Raw genomic sequence first — 20,398 nt, 5'->3', positions numbered from 1 at the left:
ATGTATCAATATTCCCGGTTTTATTTAACATCGTAAGTTTCAGAAACATATTTGCAGTTTGGATTTTTTTATTTCGAGTTCAAAGATCATATCGTGTGATTATCACGGTGTCACTTCAAGGCCTCAAGATGTAAATATTCTATTTTTGTAAATATATTTTTATTTTACTACACAGTTTATTTGGCATTTTTCAGTACAAAGAGGCACGAATTTCAAATTTTCTATGGAAGAAAAACCTCGTCTACATTTTTAAAATTTGCCGCCTCTTTCTACTGACGGAAATGGCTTGTAAAACTATAGTTTATAACCTAAAAAAGGACAGAAGATATTATATTTTTATCCTAGAATTTATCATCTACTTATAGGGGTTGCAAAGTCTACCTCTGGGGGAGTGGGACCCAATTTAACGACTTCTACGGGGCAGTCGCGGGCAGAGGATAGTTTTCTATGAAAACCGGAATATCTCGAGGACGGAACATCACTAGTCGACTCGACACACGGGTATATTGGGAATCCGAGCCCGCGGCCCGGAGTGGCACATTTCCATATTTCAGACAGTAATACAACCGCCGATATATTAGGGTTTCCTTACAATATGTGCCATGAAAAATGAATAACATATGTATAGTGTTATGAAGCGGCGGCCTTTATTATTTACGCCACAGAATAAATAATAGTACCTACTACAAAAGGTTCACACTCTAACAAAACCCGTCTATTACGACAGATATGACCGCAAGGTGGCGCAAGCGCAAGCAGGCGTCCGTTCCGTAGCGGTGCGCGGCAACTACTACTGCTAGGCACCAAAATTGGTGTGGGCCGCTTGTACTTGTAGCGACGCGACGAAATCGCGGAGTGAGCCACGCCTGCCTACGCCATCGTGTGGCCGATTCAAATCTAACAATTTGTAATGCTTATGCACTGGTTTTGATACGATCGTCTTGGTTGGTGGAGATTGAGCGATCTTCAAGATATCAAAATAAGATCAAAACCATAATATGTTGTTTATTCTGAATCGAGCTCCTTAAATTAAGTTTTTTTTTTAATTTAAAAATGTTGGAGCCGCACACGCACACGTCACGCAAGCGGTGTGCCGTCTCTCATAAAGATCTGTATAGGTACTACAACACCGCCCGCGCACGTACACGTCACGCACACGCCGGTGTGCACAGGCCTTAAGGTCAATGTGGCTTAAAGTGTTGTAAAATCATTATATTTATATATTTAATACGATTAATACGATCAGTGTCAAAAGTGTCATTTCGTCAAACAAAAACGTCACCTTTTACACTGACAGATTACCCATATTCCATAGCAAATCCAGATCAAATTCATAACTTGTTATTATAATTGGAATAAGCCCCCTGGTCGACTCAGCACTTCGACGATTGCAATACCACCTGAAGATGAATATCGTCCTAATTCCAGGAACCATTGCCGGTCAATCAATAACGCAACCGCGGTCATTTACAAACGGCATTTACTTCAGGGTTGTCGACGATAATGGTCTCTAGGTTTAAGAGCTGTAATAGACGGCCGTACGGCTTACGGGACCGCGACTTAAATGTTTATATCATTATTGATTAGCGACTGCTGTCCCAACTGTCAATCTCCTTGATTTTAATAATCTGTCAGCTGTTAACAGTGGCCTTAAAAGAAATTCTGTTAGCTGAAAACAGGTCCATATCCATATCATATCCATAACAAATCCCGATATTACAATCAGATCAGAATAAGCCTCCGGTTACCTCTCATCTCCGAAAACTTTAAAGCCGATTCATTTGACCGAACGCGTTTCTTCTAATAACCGTTGAATTTTGAGAAGGATCACCAATCTAACCTACCTAACCCAATGGCTTCTACTGGATGCCTCTTTCAAAAGTTTGGAAAATTTAACGGTTTAAAATAAAACGTGTTCGATCAAATGAAACAACGGGTAAACATATTTCGAAGTTGCGACATGTTACCACGCTGCGATCGCCTTTAAAATGTAACCTTTAACTTCTTGATTTCGCATACACATATAGCTACATACACATATGGCTACATGCGTCATTTTTGCAACACCTACGTATTTTTCTTTCATAGTCATTTCAAAGTGTTGTAACCCTAAACTACATTCAAGTCAAGTTGGCACATCCATCAATTCTCCAGCATCACCAATCTTAACCATTATGCTCATTTGTTGTCTTGGCCCTATGCCCTTTGCAATACGGCCTAGGAGTAGGTGCCCTAGGTGGCCTAGGTTATCTGTGTCTTCAATATAATTAACTTACAAAGTTCCACTGTCTTAAAATCGATGTTTGACGGCTAAATGTTATGAATAATGCCAGACACACACTATTGAAACGTGATGCGTGTTGAATCAAGTCAAATCCATATTAATGGCTATGTCCAGATTCCCATTATGAACTCCTTGGGAAATTAGGAACTACATATATTATAATGGCCTCTCCAAACGTCAGGACACAGATAATCACATGCGATTTGCAATACATTGCGGCTTATAATCGATCAATTGAAGTCTTTGCTCTTACTTAGCCGGCAACCGGGAACAATCTAAAATCGTATTGCGTTTGTTTCAACGTCTGCAGAAGCCTTAAGAGTTATGGTTTAATTCGAGAATTTCGACAAAAGGTCCAAGAATTTATATTACTTGTATTATAAATTTTGATCAAGCTTTTACTAATATCATTTGTGTCTCATCGTTGACCTATGCCCTCTGCAATGCGGTCTAGAGTTCTAGACTAATCGTTTTGTCACCATTACCTAATTGACAAATAGCCAACATTATCAGCCATCTCCAGTAATTATTTAGGCTGCGACCTGAATCTGTCATAGATAATTGTTTTTACTCGGTAAATGGTTCAATTCAAATTAATTTTAATAATTCGTGGGACATTTAAAGCGAAAATCGTGAAATCATTATTCTCCTCTGTACGGACAACGAATATTCTAATAGTTACATCGGGTAATTCTTGTATTTATATCTCGGGAACGGCTCTAACGATTTCAATAAAATTTGCTATACGGGGGTTTTCGGAGACAATAAATCGATCTAGCTAGGTCTTATCTCTGGGAAAACGCGCATTTTTGGGTTTTGTGTTTTTCGAGCAAAGCTCGGTCTCCCAGATATTTTGACAGCGACTATTTCCTAGCCGAGCCTTTTTCTTTGATTATAAGATTTGTAGTAGGTACCTATTGTTTGCAGACGTTTCTGCGTATATAATAAAAGTAATAAAAATATTAACTTCCCGTACTTAAGTACGCAGGTAAAGGTACTTAGAAAAAGACAGAATTGAAGTGACTTCTCGCACTTTAGCAACGGCGCCATACAATACGCACATACAGTCACCTGCAATAATATGTTACACAACGAAGGCCGCAAAAATATCTGACACGAACTTATTTGTAGAGCTATAAGAGCGTGTCAAATATTTTTGCGGCCTTCAAAGAGTAACATATTTTTGCAGGTGACTGTACAAAGCTGAGTGCCCGGGCATTAGCGGACCAATTAAACCAGACGTAGATTAACGACTGCAGATTTTTCTGCAGTTATTTATGCCGTTTTTAGCGCGTTCTCTAAAAGTGAGATTATTTTTAGGAGAACTTTAGTCAGGCACTACAAACACTGTTATTAAATACTTGCCCATAATATAACACAAACAAGGTATTGGATAGGTCCAATTATTTTGAGACTGCCTAAAGAGTAACTATTCAAGCTTGCGTCTATATACTTGCACTTTTGCATAATGGAAATAGAGGTTACATTCGCATGGCTGCAGCAAAAACGTTGCTGCAGTATTACATTTGCAACGTTATCGCAGGCGCACTCCCTGCCAATTTCCTTGATAAAGCATTTGGCTTAAAGGACTCGCATCCAGGCCATAACTGTTTAAAAACAATCCTTGATAAACTGTGTTCCAATCGTTGCAGCATTCATGTCGCTACAGCAAGGGCGGATCAAGCTCAAGCAGGGGGAGGTCGCATGGTCAAACCAGGGGTGTCATGACCCCATGGATCCGTCAGTGCTGTATCAATCGCCATCGGAATGTCACCGTAAAATAAAAATGAAGAAACTTAACTTAAATATCCGCATCGCATTATTTTCAAAATCCGCATTCGCATCCGCATAAAATCGATGCGAAGCTTAATACGGATGTCGAAAAAGTCGGTACAGCGTAAGTGCTAGGTAATTTCGTCATTACCTATAATGAAATCGTCTAGATCCAGAAAAGTCGGCCAAGTTACTGTTTATTAAATATAACGCACATAGGTATATTCTTGCGCTTCGTTTTTTTTAAATATAATAACTACTAAAATGTAATATTTGACGTTTTTAAGTACCTTATCTTGACATCTGCATCCGCATCCGCGGATGTTAGCCTTTAAATATCCGCATCCGCGGATGTCAAAAAATCTGCATCCGCAACATCCCTGATACCTATCAATCCTGCCAAAGGAAATCTTCGGTTCAACGCCGTATTTCATCTGATACAACGACCACTATAACTTCGACGAACTTTGAAAACTTGAGTAAATTCATATTCCTTGAAAACAGTGATTAAGCATCCGATTACCCACAGTGATTTATAAACCTTCATACACATCAGTAATTACTATGTTGAAAGCTCACAATAAATTGATGCACTTACTTTTAATGCAATTTACGTGATAAATTGTCTCTGGTTACGAAACGGCTTGCATGTGTGTAATCATATAGTTGCGTTTATCGTCATTTGTAACGATTGGATCACTTTGTGGGAACACTTTTTCTTGTAGATTTTATAGGGCATCAATATAATTATAGTAGAGTCGAGTCGAGTCGAGCTGACTCCGCGTAGACTTTTCAAGGATAAAGTGTGGAATTGTCGCCATCGACGTCAAAATTGTATGAAAATATGACGTTTATTGTGGTTTTGTCACAATTTGTCACGACAGTAGGTACTTTTACAGTCTGTTTACGCTAACGTCGATAGTAGTGACGGGTGTTTATTAAAAAACCTAAAAAAATTTTAAGTACCTCATATTTTTTTATAGTCGTAAAATGTAAGCAGTTGTGCTTATATGTAGACTTTTCGTTCCATTATCAAACAAAACACTGGTTTATCTTTATAAACTAAACTACAAATTGTTACTCAAATATAACCCATACCTACTTACCTATCCTATAGTTAATGTTTGCGGTTGCTGGCGATAGTTTAATAACAATTACGTAAGTTGTGTTTACATAGATTAGAAATGTGTCACTGTGTTAATATAAACATATCGCAGCGATATAGAACAACGTAGAGGCAATGAAAGTAGCATAGCTTGTACATGCATCACTCTCCTGTTTAGATCTTATCTACTCAGAAGTCTAATAGCTGCCTAATAGCGATTAGCGATCAGATACTTTCTGATCAAAATTTATCAAACGCGATAATGCCAAATAGTTTGTTTAGTCCCTAACTTTGAAAACAGGCTGCGATGGACAATAGTCTTACCTACAACAGAAATTCTTCAAAATACGCTAACGCATCGTTTACGGAGGCATTTATTAATGGGCATTTAAAGGTGGCAAAGCTGAACCCTATAAAATAAAGTTCAAATTGATTGTGAAAATATTATCTTTGCCTTAAATAGGGCCTCAGATCCAGAGCAGTAATGAATCCTCGTTATTGTTTCAGGAGCTAAAGGAGAGCTTTAACTATGGCCTGTTCTGCCCACCGGTCAACGGCAAGGCAGGGAAGTTCCTGGACGAAGAGCGACGCCTCGGAGACTACCCGTTTAATGGTCCTGTTGGTTACCTCGAGGTAAAAGGTTTTAATGTTTTACTCGATCATTATTACATTAAATAGTTACGCAAATGGCCGAATAGAAACTAAATTTAACACACACATTGCCTAATGATATGAAACTGGTCGTATCACTTCCAATTTCTGGACTTGGCAGTACAATAGAATGTCACTTTCATTTAAGTGATTGTTATCTCCTCGTGCGGTCGGGTGGCGTCAGTCAAGGTGCAAAGTATTGAAAAGAAAGCTTTATGTAGGAATTTTAGGATGTGGTATGTTTAGCGCAGAATTTGTTCATTTTGATGGTTTGATTACCTAGTCTCGATCGTTTGGTAGAAGAATTCAATCCCTAACAAATAAAAGGAATAGTCACAGTTTTATTCAGAAATAAAGATCACCAGAAAACTAATTTTCTCAAAAATGGACGGCAAAGTCGACTTTGCCGTTTAAAAAATAGGTCGCGAAGCGCGTAGTTTATGGTCAGTCAAAAATTAAAAAGTTAAAAACATTGCAGTCTCGATTTTGGGACTGCAATGTTGCATACAAATTCCATTATTTGTCGAGTTCCAAACTTTTTAAAAGTTGAAATGGCCATATCAAATGAAGGCACAAGCCCATTAAGAGCGCTCTTACAAGAAAAGTCGAAATAATGCAAAATTGATGATACTAGTCGACGAAATTCAGGACTTTGCGCTCATTATTAGAAACAATGAGTACTTGTTCCAGTAAAAGCGTCTTCTTATCTTTATAAATGTCGTTGTAAATATTAGAAAAAGGACTTATTAAATTAGTAATGATTTTTTTTCTGATGGTCGTTTCCGAAAAACCCCGTGAAGCACTGAATGGCGAGCTCTTATTTGGAAATGTTGAGAATTTTACTCTGCTAAACCTGGCTATTTTGTATTACTAATACCCTGTACTTTAGGCATATCAAACTATATTTTTCCTACATACCTTTGAGAAAGAGAAAATCAAAGTAAAACGAACTCGATTTTCTCTCCGAAACAAGTGTCAATTCCTACGAAAATCTACTTAATATCGAAGTCATTTTCATACTCAAGCAATCTGCAACGTTTGCTTATACTGTTGGTATACATTAGTGTTTATGAAATTCTACTATAATTTTTTGGCAATTTTTTGAAAACTACTCTATATTACCGAAGACGCGCGCTGCGCCAGCTCAGTGCCGCGGCAGAGCTTGTAGAGGCAGGACGTGTGTCGGTCGGCTCCGCACATTTTCAACGGCGACGACGAGGTTTTTTATCATTGTGTGCGGCGGGCGCCGTGTAAAACGCTATACTGTGTGCGTGTAAACCGCAACGAGAGACTTTGATCCTAGCACCGTTTTTATAGTATTATAATTTATAATGGTACAGTTTAATAAACTACCGGACAGGATTAAAAATATTTGAAACGACCTGACATTCTATATGTATTTATTTGACTCAAGATAGTACTCAGGGTCTGATGATGGAGCCGGAAGGTGGGCACCGGTACCAATCAACCATGCAACTAAACCACTTTGTGTTTAGGCTCGTTTTATTCATCTCAACAAGATCTTTGACACAAGATAGTACTCAGGGTCTGATGATGGAGCCGGAAGGTGGTCACCGGTACCAATCAACCATGCAACTAAACCACTTCGTGTTTGGGCTCGTTTGATTCGGCTCAACAAGATCTTTGACTTAAGATAGTACTCAGGGTCTGATGATGGAGCCGGAAGGTGGTCACCAGTACCAATCAACAATGCAATTAAACCACTTCGTGTTTAGGCTCGTTTTATTCGTCTCAACAAGATCTTTGACTTAAGATAGTACTCAGGGTCTGATGATGGAGCCGGAAGGTGGTCACCGGTACCAATCAACCATGCAACTAAACCACTTCGTGTTTGGGCTCGTTTGATTCGTCTCAACAAGATCTTTGGCACAAGATAATACTCAGGGTCTGATGATGGAGCCGGAAGGTGGTCAACGGTACCAATCAACCATGCAACTAAACCACTTCGTGTTTAGGCTCGTTTGATTCGTCTCAACAAGATCTTTGACACAAGATAGTACTCAGGGTCTGATGATGGAGCCGGCAGGTGGTCACCGGTACCAATCAACCATGCCACTAAACCACTTCGTGTTTAGGCTCGTTTTATTCGTTTCTATAAGATCTTTGACACAAGATAGTACTCAGGGTCTTATGTTGGAGCCGGAAGGTGGTCACCGGTACCAATCAACCATGCAACTAAACCAGTTCGTGTTTAGGCTCGTTTGATTCGTCTCAACAAGACCTTGGACACAAGATAGTACTCAGGATCTGATGATGGAGCTGGAAGGTGGCCACGGGTACCAGTCTACCATGTAACTGAACCACTTCGTGTTTGGGCTCGTTTGATTTGTCGCAACAAGATCTTTGACACAAGGTAGTACTGAAGGTCTGATGATGGATCCGGAAGGTGGTGACCGGTACCAATCAACCATGCAACTAAACCACTTCGTGTTTGGCTTCGTTCGATTCGTCGCAACAAGATCTTTGACACAAGTTAGTACTCAGGGTCTGATGATGGAGCTGGACTGTGGCCACGGGTACCAGTCTACCATGTAACTGAACCACTTCGTGTTTGGGCTCGTTTGATTTGTCGCAACAAGATCTTTGACACAAGGTAGTACTGAGGGTCTGATGATGGATCCGGAAGGTGGTCACCGGTACCAATCAACCATGCAACTAAACCACTTCGTGTTTGGCTTCGTTCGATTCGTCGCAACAAGATCTTTGACACAAGTTAGTACTCAGGGTCTGATGATGGAGCTGGACTGTGGCCACGGGTACCAGTCTACCATGTAACTGAACCACTTCGTGTTTGTGCTCATTTGATTCGTCGCAATAAGATGTTTGACACAAGATACTACTCAGGGTCTGATGATGGAGCTGATGATGATAGACAGGTACCCGTCGCCACCTTCGCGCTCCATCATCAGACCCTGAGTACTACCTTGTGTCAAAGATCTTGTTGAGATGAATAAAACGTGCCTAAACACGAAATGGTTTAGTTGCATGGTTGATTGGTACCGGTGACCACCTTCCGGCTCCAACATCAGACCCTGAGTTCTATCTTGTGTCAAAGATCTTGTTGAAACGAATAAAACGAGCCTAAACACGAAGTGGTTTAGTTGCATGGTTGATTGGTACCGGTGACCACCTTCCAGCTCCATCATCAGACTCTGAGTATCACCTAGTGTCAAAGATCTTGTTGAGACGAATCAAACGATCCTAAACACGATGTGGTTTAGTTGCATGGTTGATTGGTAATGGTACCTTCCAGCTCCATCATCAGAGCCTGAGTACTGTCTTGTGTCAAAGATCTTGTTGAGACGAATCAAACGAGCCCAAACACGAAGTTGTTTAGTTACATGATAGACTGGTACCCGTGGCCACCTTCCAGCTCCATCATCAGACCCTGTGTATCTTCAGTGTCAAAGATCTTGTTGAGACGAATCAAACGAGCCTAATCATGTTACTACATGGTTGATTGGTATCCGTGACCACCTTAATCATCATCAGATCCTCAGTACCAGTTCGTTTTTAAACCCTCGTTGATACAAACTTTACAACCTATAGGTACCAAATGCAATGACGAAACATGTAAATAAGCGAGTAGGTACCTATAATTTCTTTCGAGTAATATACCTTCATAAGTACAAGTATGGGGCTATTCATAAATTACGTCGTTTCAAATGGGAGGAGTGGGGGGGGGGGGGGGGGTCTGGACATCGGATGATGGTAACATGACGTAGGAGGAAACAGATTCATCCGAAGCTTGATTTTTGGATGATTTGAGGGGTGGGGGGGGTCAAAAATCGTCAAAAATAGATGACGTAATTTATGAACAGCCCCTATGTACATTTGCACTGCATTTAGTATTTTCGTACTTACCAAATAACAGTTTTAGAACTTTAAAAGTTAAGTACAGTTAGTGTTGTTATGGTTGATTTCAATATGCTTCGCGAAGGATCAAGAATGTTTAATCCATCATTGTAGTGCGAGTGTGGTAGAAGGGATCGGCGTACTGAGCTCGCACGGCCTGCCGCAGCGCGTAAAATACCTAAACTCGCTCAACGCCGAAATGTAATAGCGCTCTTAAACAGCCAAACAGATGATTAGTACCGCGACTATTTAGCTGTCTCAAATAGGTTGGCGTATTTTCGGCAGAAAAATACACTTCTATTTTTTTATTAAAAAAATAAAAAGGCGGCAAAGCTAATTTTTTCTACTTTTTTCTGTGCAAATATATACGTAAGAACGTTGCTTTTGTAAAATATTTCTATGATATTTATATTTCTTGCACCATTTTTGAGAAAAGCACTATATATGACTCGGCTGGAAGGCTACTTGCTGGCTTCGGATTCAATTAAACGGACTCCCAAGGTCGTCCGTTTAAAACGAATCCTCAGCCTGCAAGTAGCTACTTCCGAGCCTCGACAATAATGTACTATTATATTGCTCCGATATTTTCTTAACCCATTATTAAGTAAGTAGGCCCTCATTCTGTTTTTTTCCAAAATTGGAAAGGACAATTGAGCGTCAAGGTGCCTTCAACTCCCTAGCCATTTTAAAGCGTTAATGTGAGTTTTAAAATTTCCAGCTGAAATACAAGCGGCGCGTGTACAAGATGCTGAAACTGGACGAGAAGACGCTGAAGGCTCTACACTCGCGCGCCAACCTGCGGCGCTTCCTCGAGCACGTGGCGCACGCGCAGATCGACAAGCTGACCAAGGCCTGCGCCAAGGGGCTCGACCCCAACTTCCACTGCACCGAGACCGGAGGTCAGTAGAAAGTTAGAGAAACTATCAAACGAAACTAAAAGAGGATTTCGCTGTAGTCCCATATATGAGGTATATCCCTCATGTAGGTACTTAATCTATAATCTGCGGTGTGTAAATCTAATACGGGCGAATAAACAGTGGTTTGCATAGGACCTAAGAAGTAGATTAAGATTACAATACAATGAAAAGAAACCATACAAAATAATTCGGCCCGCATTGTAAAGCAACACACAAGTTACGAGCTTTTTAAAGTAACTGGCAACACTAAGGCAAACGTACTAGTGCTCGACATGCTAATGCCCAATAAATGGCACCTTGCTGTCACCTCTGTTGACAATGACTTAAGTTTCAAGATGACATGTAGGTACTTGGACCGCGTCGAGCACCAGTATGTTTACCTTATTTAGTTTAATTAATATTTTCTCCTATAGAAGAGTTTTGATTAAAATGTATGCGTCAAAATCTAAACATACCTACCTACATATTTGCAACGCAAACTCCATTGTGGTTGGTAAGAAAGTTTTCTCGTATCCATACAATAGATACTCCGATAGAAGTAATAAATCTTCTGGTCTACAATAAATCTTCGACAATTCGACCGGATTTACAATATACAAGTATAAGCTTTATGGAGATATAGTTGAGCACTTGTGTCATGTTTACTACAAGACAGCTATGCGTTTAGTCATAATATTATTCAAAACTAAATTCGTTGGCTAAAATCGCAAACCCCCTAAATCCGGTTTAAGAACATTAGGATTTGCAAATTTAGGCAACTAGACCTTAACTTACAAACCTCTGAACTCCTTTGGCGGAGATAGGAGGTTAGCAACTTAAGCCGACGTAGGTACCTAGTGATAAGCCCCCTCCGCGAACGCGAGTGTGGCTTCGATTTCCCAGATCTGCGAAATCGACTCCACACTCGCGATCGCGGCTTCGCGCCGCGATTCGCGCACGAGTGTGGAGCTATAGGTAGCCTCCTAAGACCCAGAGTCAATTTTGCAGTTTTGAATTTAGAATCTTCTTTTATTCCATTATTGTAGTTCAAAATTCGATTTCAATTTGTTATTTTTAAAGGAACTCAGGACTAAGAGCTCTTTACCACTGACGCAGTTTTTTGCGGGTACGGTTTTCTGCAGGATACCGTTTTCTGTAGTATGCGTGCAAACAGAATGCTCGTGTGAACGTTACTATATTAGCCCGTATATTACTAAAACGGGATCCTGCAGAAAACCGTACCCGCAAAAACTGGAGGTCAGTGGGAAAGAGCTCTTAGGAGGCAGCAGCATTTATGGCGCAATAGCAATGCAGCTCTGCAGTTGCAATCCGAATAATACCCTAAAGGATACGTAACGTATACAATACAAGAACCTTACGTATGTTAGGTACGAAATGCGTAACGGGAATAACATAACGGTATGTACGCGTAAATCCCAATCAAGAAAGTCGCAGTAGTCGCATAGACAATTAGACACGGTGTACCGATTTACATACCGATTATTATCGATTGCTCTGCGTGTTAAGGCTTGAACTATAGGGTTGTCAGTTTCCCGGTGAGATTATGAGCGGACATAAAACGTCGAGCCTTGTCACGAGTGTGGCAAGACAGTGTCACGCGCGAGATATACTACCTACCCATCCAATTACAGTTATTTTCAACTGCCATAGACCGGTTTTCTCATAACAATAGTTATTTGTTTTACAAGGGGGCAAAGTTGGTGTTTAACCGCTCGTGCTAATATTGATACCCCAGCAAGCAAAAGACTCCAAAATTGTCCACGAGCGTAGCGAGTGGTTCGAAAAATGGAACTTGAGCGTTGCGAGGGTTCAAAGCACGACGGTTAAACAAAATTTGCCCCCGAGTGATACACAAAAATTTTCACCACACCAACCCGAAGCAAATATTAAATGTAAAATCATCATATAAAAGTCAATTCTACCAGCAAACATAAGAAAACAACTCAAAATTTGCATTTGATTACTTTGCCTCTCATGTGAATAAAATGCAACTTTGCTATCAGTTTTCGAAGTGCAAAGTAAGCCTTTCCGAGCTGGTGTGGTGAAAAGAATATATTTCGTACCTACATCAGTTCCAAGAAACTCATTTGTACGAGCCGAAGTTCGAACCTACGACAGCGCACCACTATAGAAACATATTGTGATATATTCCGGTGGCAACCCTATCAGCAGAAGGTACTCGAGCGTGCATAATCCGCGATAGATGGCGCAGCCTTCACTACTGTACGGATAATATTATGGTCGTACGAGATAATAACAGTGTCTGTCTCTTTCAATCACGCAATGTTAAAAAGTGACATTAACTTTATCACGCAGATAACAGTGTCCCTCATACGCCCGCACTGACGAATACGCTTACAAATACATGTGCAGCTCAAACTTTACACCAAATGTGCCATTTAAGGCAAAAGTCAGTTCAAAATGTGGTTCCATTTATCTGTTATGGTATCTTATGCCTAAAAATCTATATACACTCTACACAAAGCCTCCATGAAAACACAATAAAATTAATATTACATTTATTCGTCACGAGACGTCAACGAAGACACTCCAAAGGTGACACTGACGTCACACTTTTGGACATCTTCTGGGCACATGCCTTGAACCCGAGACGTCAGAAGCGTGCACGCTAGACGCTGACGCCACAAAGGTATGGCGGTAGCTAGCGAGCACGCTCGTGACGCTCGGGGCGTGCGTTCCGAGGCCGAGGCCATCCGAGGCACGTTTGGCAGTACAGTTACATAAAGCCCTTAAGATTCTAGCAGCTTTTTGTGAACCTTACTTAGTCCGTTGGCTCCCTGCCAGCCGCATGAATAAAGATATCAATTGACAACGCAGCCAACTTAGCTCAAACTTGGCTAATATCAAACTTGCTCGGAGTAAATGAGACCGTGTTACTGAGATATTGCTTGAGCTCGACAAACTCTGACGACTTTGATGATGGAAAGTTTGGGAAATTCTTTAATTTATCTTCAACCGATTTCGTGCTTTGTCTTGGCGCTTGATAACTTTGGTATTCAAATAATAGCTGATTTTGTTATGTCAATACCAAGAGCTAAAGATAAAATAAACAATGGGGTATTCTGGGTTTTTGGTTGGTCAATTGATCACAACTGGTGCAACTCAGCTGAAACGTCGGAATTAAAGGTAAAAACAATGAAATTATATCGCGGTAGACCCGTTTGTGTAATTAAATATAAACCATTTGTTTTGGAAGTTATGGTTATGTTGAGTATTATCGATGTACGCCTGATTAAATGTTCATGTTCAATGTTCATATTCAGATGAAATAACTCTACCTTAATGTCCGTTATCCAATTAGGTACTTTACTTACACATATAATATTTGTCGTTTGAAGAGTTTCATTGTACAGCGTACCGATTTTTCATACAATAGATATAAATAATATGTAATGTACTAGTATGTTGCGTATGTTAACATTTCATCTGTATGGTACAAAATAATCGTATGATTCTTAACCTTATTAAATACGACAAATATTCTATCCAACGTTATCAACTTTTATCAGTCATTTAACAAAAGCTTTCACTCGTTCCAGAAACCCCTCTAACCATCGCAGCGGGCCTAAAATCCCCCGGAAAAGTCCTGATAGCCCTCGTCAACGGCGGCGCGCTTCTCGACTACCGGACGAAAGACGGCTCCACGGCCATGCACAGAGCCGTAGAAAAGAACTCATTAGAAGCCGTGAAGACATTGCTAGAATTAGGAGCGTCGCCTAACTATAAAGATGGGAAAGGATTGACGCCTCTATATCTGTCGGTGACGAACAAGACGGATCCGCTGCTCTGCGAGACGCTACTACATGACCATGCGACCATCGGTGCTGCGGACTTGCAGGGGTGGCTGGAGGTCCATCAGGTGACAATCACTTAAGTTATATAACTATGGCCTGGGTTATTGATCTGGGGTTGTAAATTGCCTTGAATAATGCTCGAGTTGGTATCCGTATAACTTGGTACCGTAAAATCAATTAACTTCAGTCTACAACTTACAACTATTGTCCAAATTCAATTTCCAGTAAAATAATATATGTATAAGTATTTTTCAAATTAATGTTGAGTAATATAGAATAAGCATTAGGGTATCTAAGCTCCAAAATAAATCAAATAAATGTAACGAGAACAAATCATAAAGGCTCGTTAATAATCAACTTTAATAGCTGAACCATATAGTTGTAGTATGGTACTATAGTTAGGTACCTGAGTTTACGGTATCAAGAAATAAAACCTAATACAAAACTCGTAACATTCCAGGCGTGTCGCAACGGCCTAGTGCAACACTTAGACCACCTTCTATTCTACGGCGCCGACATGAACGGGCGCAACGCGTCCGGCAACACACCACTTCACGTGTGCGCCGTCAACGCGCAGGATTCCTGTGCACGTCAGCTGCTATTCCGTGGGTGCGACAAGGAAGCGCTTAATTTCGCCAACCAGACACCCTACCAGGTTAGTAGACATACAACCACATCCCACGCACCCACACACACTGCGCACGGTGACTGAAGTTCCGCGGGAGCGACAAAAAGACACCTGTCCAAAGAAATTGGACAGGTGGAATACCACCCGATGGGAAGCAAAGGTTTGTTATTAGAATGCGCAACTTACTCAACAAATCATACAGAATCTTCCTTGTTTGATTATATTTTGGCCATTTATGTTGACACTGTTGGAAGGGGGGGAGGCCTTTGCCCATCAGTGGAACACATAGGCTAATAAAAATGTTGACACTAAATATGCGTGAATATACTATTGACCGACCGCTTAAATGACGACTAAAGGTGCCCGCCACCCTTAGTCGTCCCTCCCCGTCGCCCCCGTACCGCGCAGGCGAGGACTCATTTAAGCGGTCGGTCTATAACGTGTTCCATTGCCAATTCCAGGTGGCCGTGATAGCTGGAAACCTTGAGCTGGCGGAGGTCATCAAGAAGTACAGGGCCGAGGAAGTTGGTGAGTGATTCTCCGATTGCATTCGCATGGCTTTTGCTGGCGCTTCATAAATAACTTACGAAGAATAAACGGCTCTGTTGTGACACCATTAAGACCTGTTTTTAAAATATTCTTAGATAATAAAATGACAAGTCCATTGGACTATTTATAACTACTTAAATGTTGTTTTTATACGTTTGTACAGATCTGGCGGATAAATGGGACAATAGAAAGGTCATTTTAATATCAGAAGAATAAAACAGATTAGAATTTAGATTATGCAGGATAAAGTTTCACAAAGGTCTAGGTGCCCGAAAGAGAGTTGTTTATTCTATATAGATACGTAAAATTTCATAAAATTGTTGGTGTGAATAGTTTATAAACATAAATATTTATTTTAATATAAAGTTGGTTTTACTAATTGCTTAACTTTTATGACTTAATTTTATCACAAATATTACTTTATCATGATTTAAATGTAATATGTGTATTTATTATTGTTTAGATTTTAACTAGTATTTGTTAATTAATTACTTAATAAAAAAATAGCGTACTTATTACTCGAATAGATTCAGATGTTAAATTAACGCTTTGGCTGTCGCATTTGCGAAAATAACTAAATATATAATATATGATATATTTGAAGTATATTAACTGCATGCAGTCATCCATTCTATGTATATTTTCTATATATAGATCCATCAATTGTCATAATGGTGATGGTTGTAACAATGACATAATATTATGTACAAATACATAATTTTATTTTATAAGTACACGCAATACATATTAATACAAATTGGTATTTAATAATTTAGTAGGTAAGTATATGATGGGTACTAATAATGTATTGTTATATTATTTGTATTTACCTATAATAATTCGGTAGCGGGTATTTATATTTTTAATTTAAAGCACGGTTTATTTTTACACGTTCACTCAATCCCCGTTTATTTGTATTTTATTCAATGAAAACTTTTTGTTGTTCACAAGAACTAACAAACAATAAGCATAAAGCACTATTATTGTAATATGTACCTACTTGACCACATTTATCAAGAATAGATAAAGTACTTACTTGCAAAAGTAACCCTAAACAGTTCCCGTGTATAATTTTGAGCATACCTAATATGCAGAGTTCGGAAAGGATGAGCTATTTGCCATATAATATGACGTAACATGTCAAATTATAAGGTAAATAGCTCACCCTGTCCGACCTCGGCTAATATCCATAGTATGTGCTTAAAACATCTTTATAATTTACCTATAAATGAGATAAGTGAACAATAAATTAATGTTATAGTAAATCCATTTACGAGTATGATACGGGCATAAAATACAATTTCGACTTGTTAATTTTTTTCGTTCACCTCTATTTGATTTATAAGAGGTACTCCCCCCCCCCCCCCCCCCCCGCCTCGTTTGGTTCAAAGCACCATTTTAGTTGTTTGGGTTAACGGAACATTGCAGTGCCGTTCCGGGGCCCGCCTCGGTATAACCCGCGGCGCCGCTCCGCTGCCTGGGGCTGGCTGGCGGGCGGCTGGCCGGGAGACCGCTCGTCCCTGGCCTCGTCTACGAGGATCCCAGAGCTGGAGGCCATGCTGAGACCACCCGTGGCCTCACCCTGCTCCCTCGAACGACCATTCTCCTCCGCTTCGTCCAGTATCAGCGATGCCTCGCATCCGAGCCACGAAGATGACGCGAGCATACTTACAGGTAAAACCAGGTTCTGATGGCCGAAACTGTAAACAAAATTATACCTGTAAACCACTGACAGTAATTAAATGGAATAACATAGTCGCGAAATAAAAAGGTTCGCCACTTTTAAATAACCAGTTTAAAAGTGATGAATCTTCTTATTCTTTGACTTGTTTACATTGTCGGCCATTAGCATTGACCCCAAAACACGACAACCATCACCATGCACATTCATCTGCATGTTCTATGTGCCTTCACTGTTTAGTCACGGCTTTCAGCTTTCCTTCCGATATAGACTTAGCGTAGGTAAGTTTAGACACGTTAATGATATAATGATTAAACAACTGTTTTAACATTAATGTACCTATCTGTTATTGACACAAATGTTTTTAAATGTGATACAACAACTGACGCAGTCGTGTTTGAGATTCTTGAACGAGATGATCTTGTAGAAAAGCGGTAATAATATTTAAAAAAAACTCCGTACTTAGTCCAAGTTTCTTCGAGTAAAAGATGACATTAGTCCAAATATACACTAGGTTATAAGACAAAACAGTTTTGACAGTAAATGCTTATTTAATTCGAACGAATAATGCTTTTGCAACTGGTGGTAATGTGAGTCAAGCCCTATAAATAGAATTAATGCACTCTGCAATGCAGGCTTGATCCTTAGTGGTGTCATAAATGTGTAACATGACCTGAAAGATTAAACGTTTATCATCTCGGATGGCTAACCTGGGGTATCTAATAGTAAAATTGGTTTGGTAAAAATGGGTATTAAACGTCCGTCGGGCTCAAATAGTCATTCGCGTGCTCAAACCGTCAAACCGTCATTTTCCTGGCTCCCCGGCTACCATGCGCGCGCTGTCTACAGATAAGAGCGCGGACGTTAGCGACATCATCTCGGACTCGAGCGGCGTGGGGACCAACTCGGACACCACGTGCTCGCTGCAGGGCGCCGCCACGGCCGTTTGCCTGCAGCCCTACGAGCCGCAGCAGCCCGGGCAGCTCAGGCTCAACCAGGGGGATATCGTTGAAGGTACGTTATGCGGTACACAAACTGTTTACGTGTCTAATTTTTTTCTGTTGATTTTTGTGCGGTTTGATGTGCTTGTAGCTATTTTATTTCGCGTGAAACACAAACACAGACAGACTACACAAAGACAGCATTAGGAAGCGTTTACGAAGAGCACGAAGTCACCACATAGATGTAATTTTACTTGTAAAGTACTACTACGCCTCAATAATGATACCATTTTATACTGAAACATACCTGTCGTAAAAGTAAACGCAATTGGATTAAGCCATCGCACTCCCACACTTGTTTATGTAGTATAGGACCACGAATGAGCACGAGTTGCCTTATAATATAGGTACAGGGTGGCTAAAAATAACTGTACCCCCATTGCCACAGGGAGGTTTTGGGATTATACTGAGCAACTTTTACTATGGGACCAACCCCGAAATCGCGAAAAGAAAATTTACCCTCCCATAGAGAATGGACCAGCCAAAATGTATGAATCAGCCAAATTTTTTTTGCGATTTCGGGGCTGGTCCTATAGTAAAAGTTGCTCAGTATAATGCCAAAACCTCCCTGGCAACGGGAATGCAGTTATTTTTTAGCCATCCTGTATATGTTGTATCAGTTACCTACTCGTAGTCTATCTGATAGTTGAAGTGATTTGTGATATAAACCAATCTGAATTTCACCCCACTTATGTAGAATTTTCATCAAAGTGTGAAATGAATTTGAAGAGATGTTGCGTCAATCCTGTTACGTAGGTTAGGTACCCATAGCATAATATTAAATGGCACAAAAATCCTACGCATGTTATTCGACGAATCCCAAAATTTTGAATTTTGCAATCACGGGAGAATATATATATATATATTTACCTGAATGATTATTGTTGTGTTTTGGAAACTACCCCTTTAGACATATTTTTGATCTAAGGTTAAATCTAAGTACAGTCGACTCTCGTTAATTCGAAACTCAAGGGACTTTTATAATATTACGAATTATCGAGAGTTTGAAATGTCAAATAGTTCGAAATTTTTGAGAGAAAAAAATATGAAAGTTCGAATTATTGAGTAATAGTCAATAATGATTTATTAACTGCTATTTAATTTACATGCACATACATAATGTAAATTAATTATTAGTCTTTGGGAAGAAATCTGTAATATTAGTTTGCTTCAAAGCACATTGCTGAGACTGATCAATTACTTTTTTTTAACAGAAATACCTAGTGCCGGAAATGATTTTACAATAACAAATGCTCGTGCAACGATGAACTTGAACTTATGTCAAAATGTCTTACCTAACCTTACACTTACCTCTGAAATCTGATAACTTTGAATTGTCGAGTGTTTGACGCCTATGAGTTCGAATTAACGCGTCGTTTTGTTACGTAGCTATGATTTTTTTGTTCGAATTACCAAGAGCTTAAAAATGTATTGAATTATTTCGAAATATAAAGAGATTTTCTAGGGAACTCGTGATAACTTCGAATTATAGAGAGGTTCGAATTATCGCGGGTTTGAATTAACGAGAGTCGACTGTAGGTACATTAATTATTCATTACTGGACATAAATCATTCACTTTAACAAATTCAGATACATTGCCAATCATAAAATTAAATTAATAATTTGGGCTCCGTTCATTACTTTCATTACTAATTGGAATATGTGTGTTCAAACATATAACTAATATCAAAAGTAACCAATCAAATAAATAATATAACGACGTAACTTTATATGACCAACATAAAATCACACTTAATAAGTAAATAAATGTAATGCTAGCGAATTCCCAGTGTTTTCTCCGTGTAATAAGAAAAACAAGAGGTTTATTAGATATATAATTATGCCAACAAAACAATTGTGAAAATGAAAGTCTACCCCCTTATTGATAAACGCATATTACAAGCCTCAATTTGGTAATAATTAATCGTTCTTAGGTATGTATTTGTAAGAACGGGATAAGGGGTCATCCATTAATTACATCACACGTCTAGGTGGGGGGGAGGGGGTCAAGAAAATGTGACATGTTGTGACAAGGGGGAGAGGGGAGTCACAAACTTTGTGACGTCACTTTAACTTCATCAGTAACCAAAATCTTATTTTAATCATTTTATTTACTA

General features: G+C 39.6%; 1 protein-coding gene across 6 annotated transcripts in view; it reads left to right on the top strand.

Moving 5' to 3' along the window:
- LOC134806385 (SH3 and multiple ankyrin repeat domains protein 2) overlaps nucleotides 1-20,398 on the top strand; it is a 215,604-nt gene that overhangs the window by 181,774 nt on the left and 13,432 nt on the right. For 4 of the 6 annotated variants that reach the window (XM_063779630.1, XM_063779629.1, XM_063779634.1 and 1 more), the window contains exons 3-9: nucleotides 5,670-5,795; nucleotides 10,408-10,588; nucleotides 14,167-14,486; nucleotides 14,882-15,076; nucleotides 15,511-15,577; nucleotides 17,027-17,272; nucleotides 18,129-18,293. In XM_063779630.1, coding sequence (XP_063635700.1) covers nucleotides 5,670-5,795; nucleotides 10,408-10,588; nucleotides 14,167-14,486; nucleotides 14,882-15,076; nucleotides 15,511-15,577; nucleotides 17,027-17,272; nucleotides 18,129-18,293 — 1,300 coding nt within the window. The remainder of the gene's footprint in view (nucleotides 1-5,669; nucleotides 5,796-10,407; nucleotides 10,589-14,166; nucleotides 14,487-14,881; nucleotides 15,077-15,510; nucleotides 15,578-17,026; nucleotides 17,273-18,128; nucleotides 18,294-20,398) is intronic. The other 2 variants (XM_063779631.1, XM_063779632.1) reach the window with 2 other exon arrangements.

This window comes from Cydia splendana, chromosome 3 (genome assembly GCF_910591565.1).
Source record: "Cydia splendana chromosome 3, ilCydSple1.2, whole genome shotgun sequence".
Taxonomy (NCBI): domain Eukaryota; kingdom Metazoa; phylum Arthropoda; class Insecta; order Lepidoptera; family Tortricidae; genus Cydia; species Cydia splendana.
This window is presented reverse-complemented; position numbering and strand designations above follow the sequence as displayed.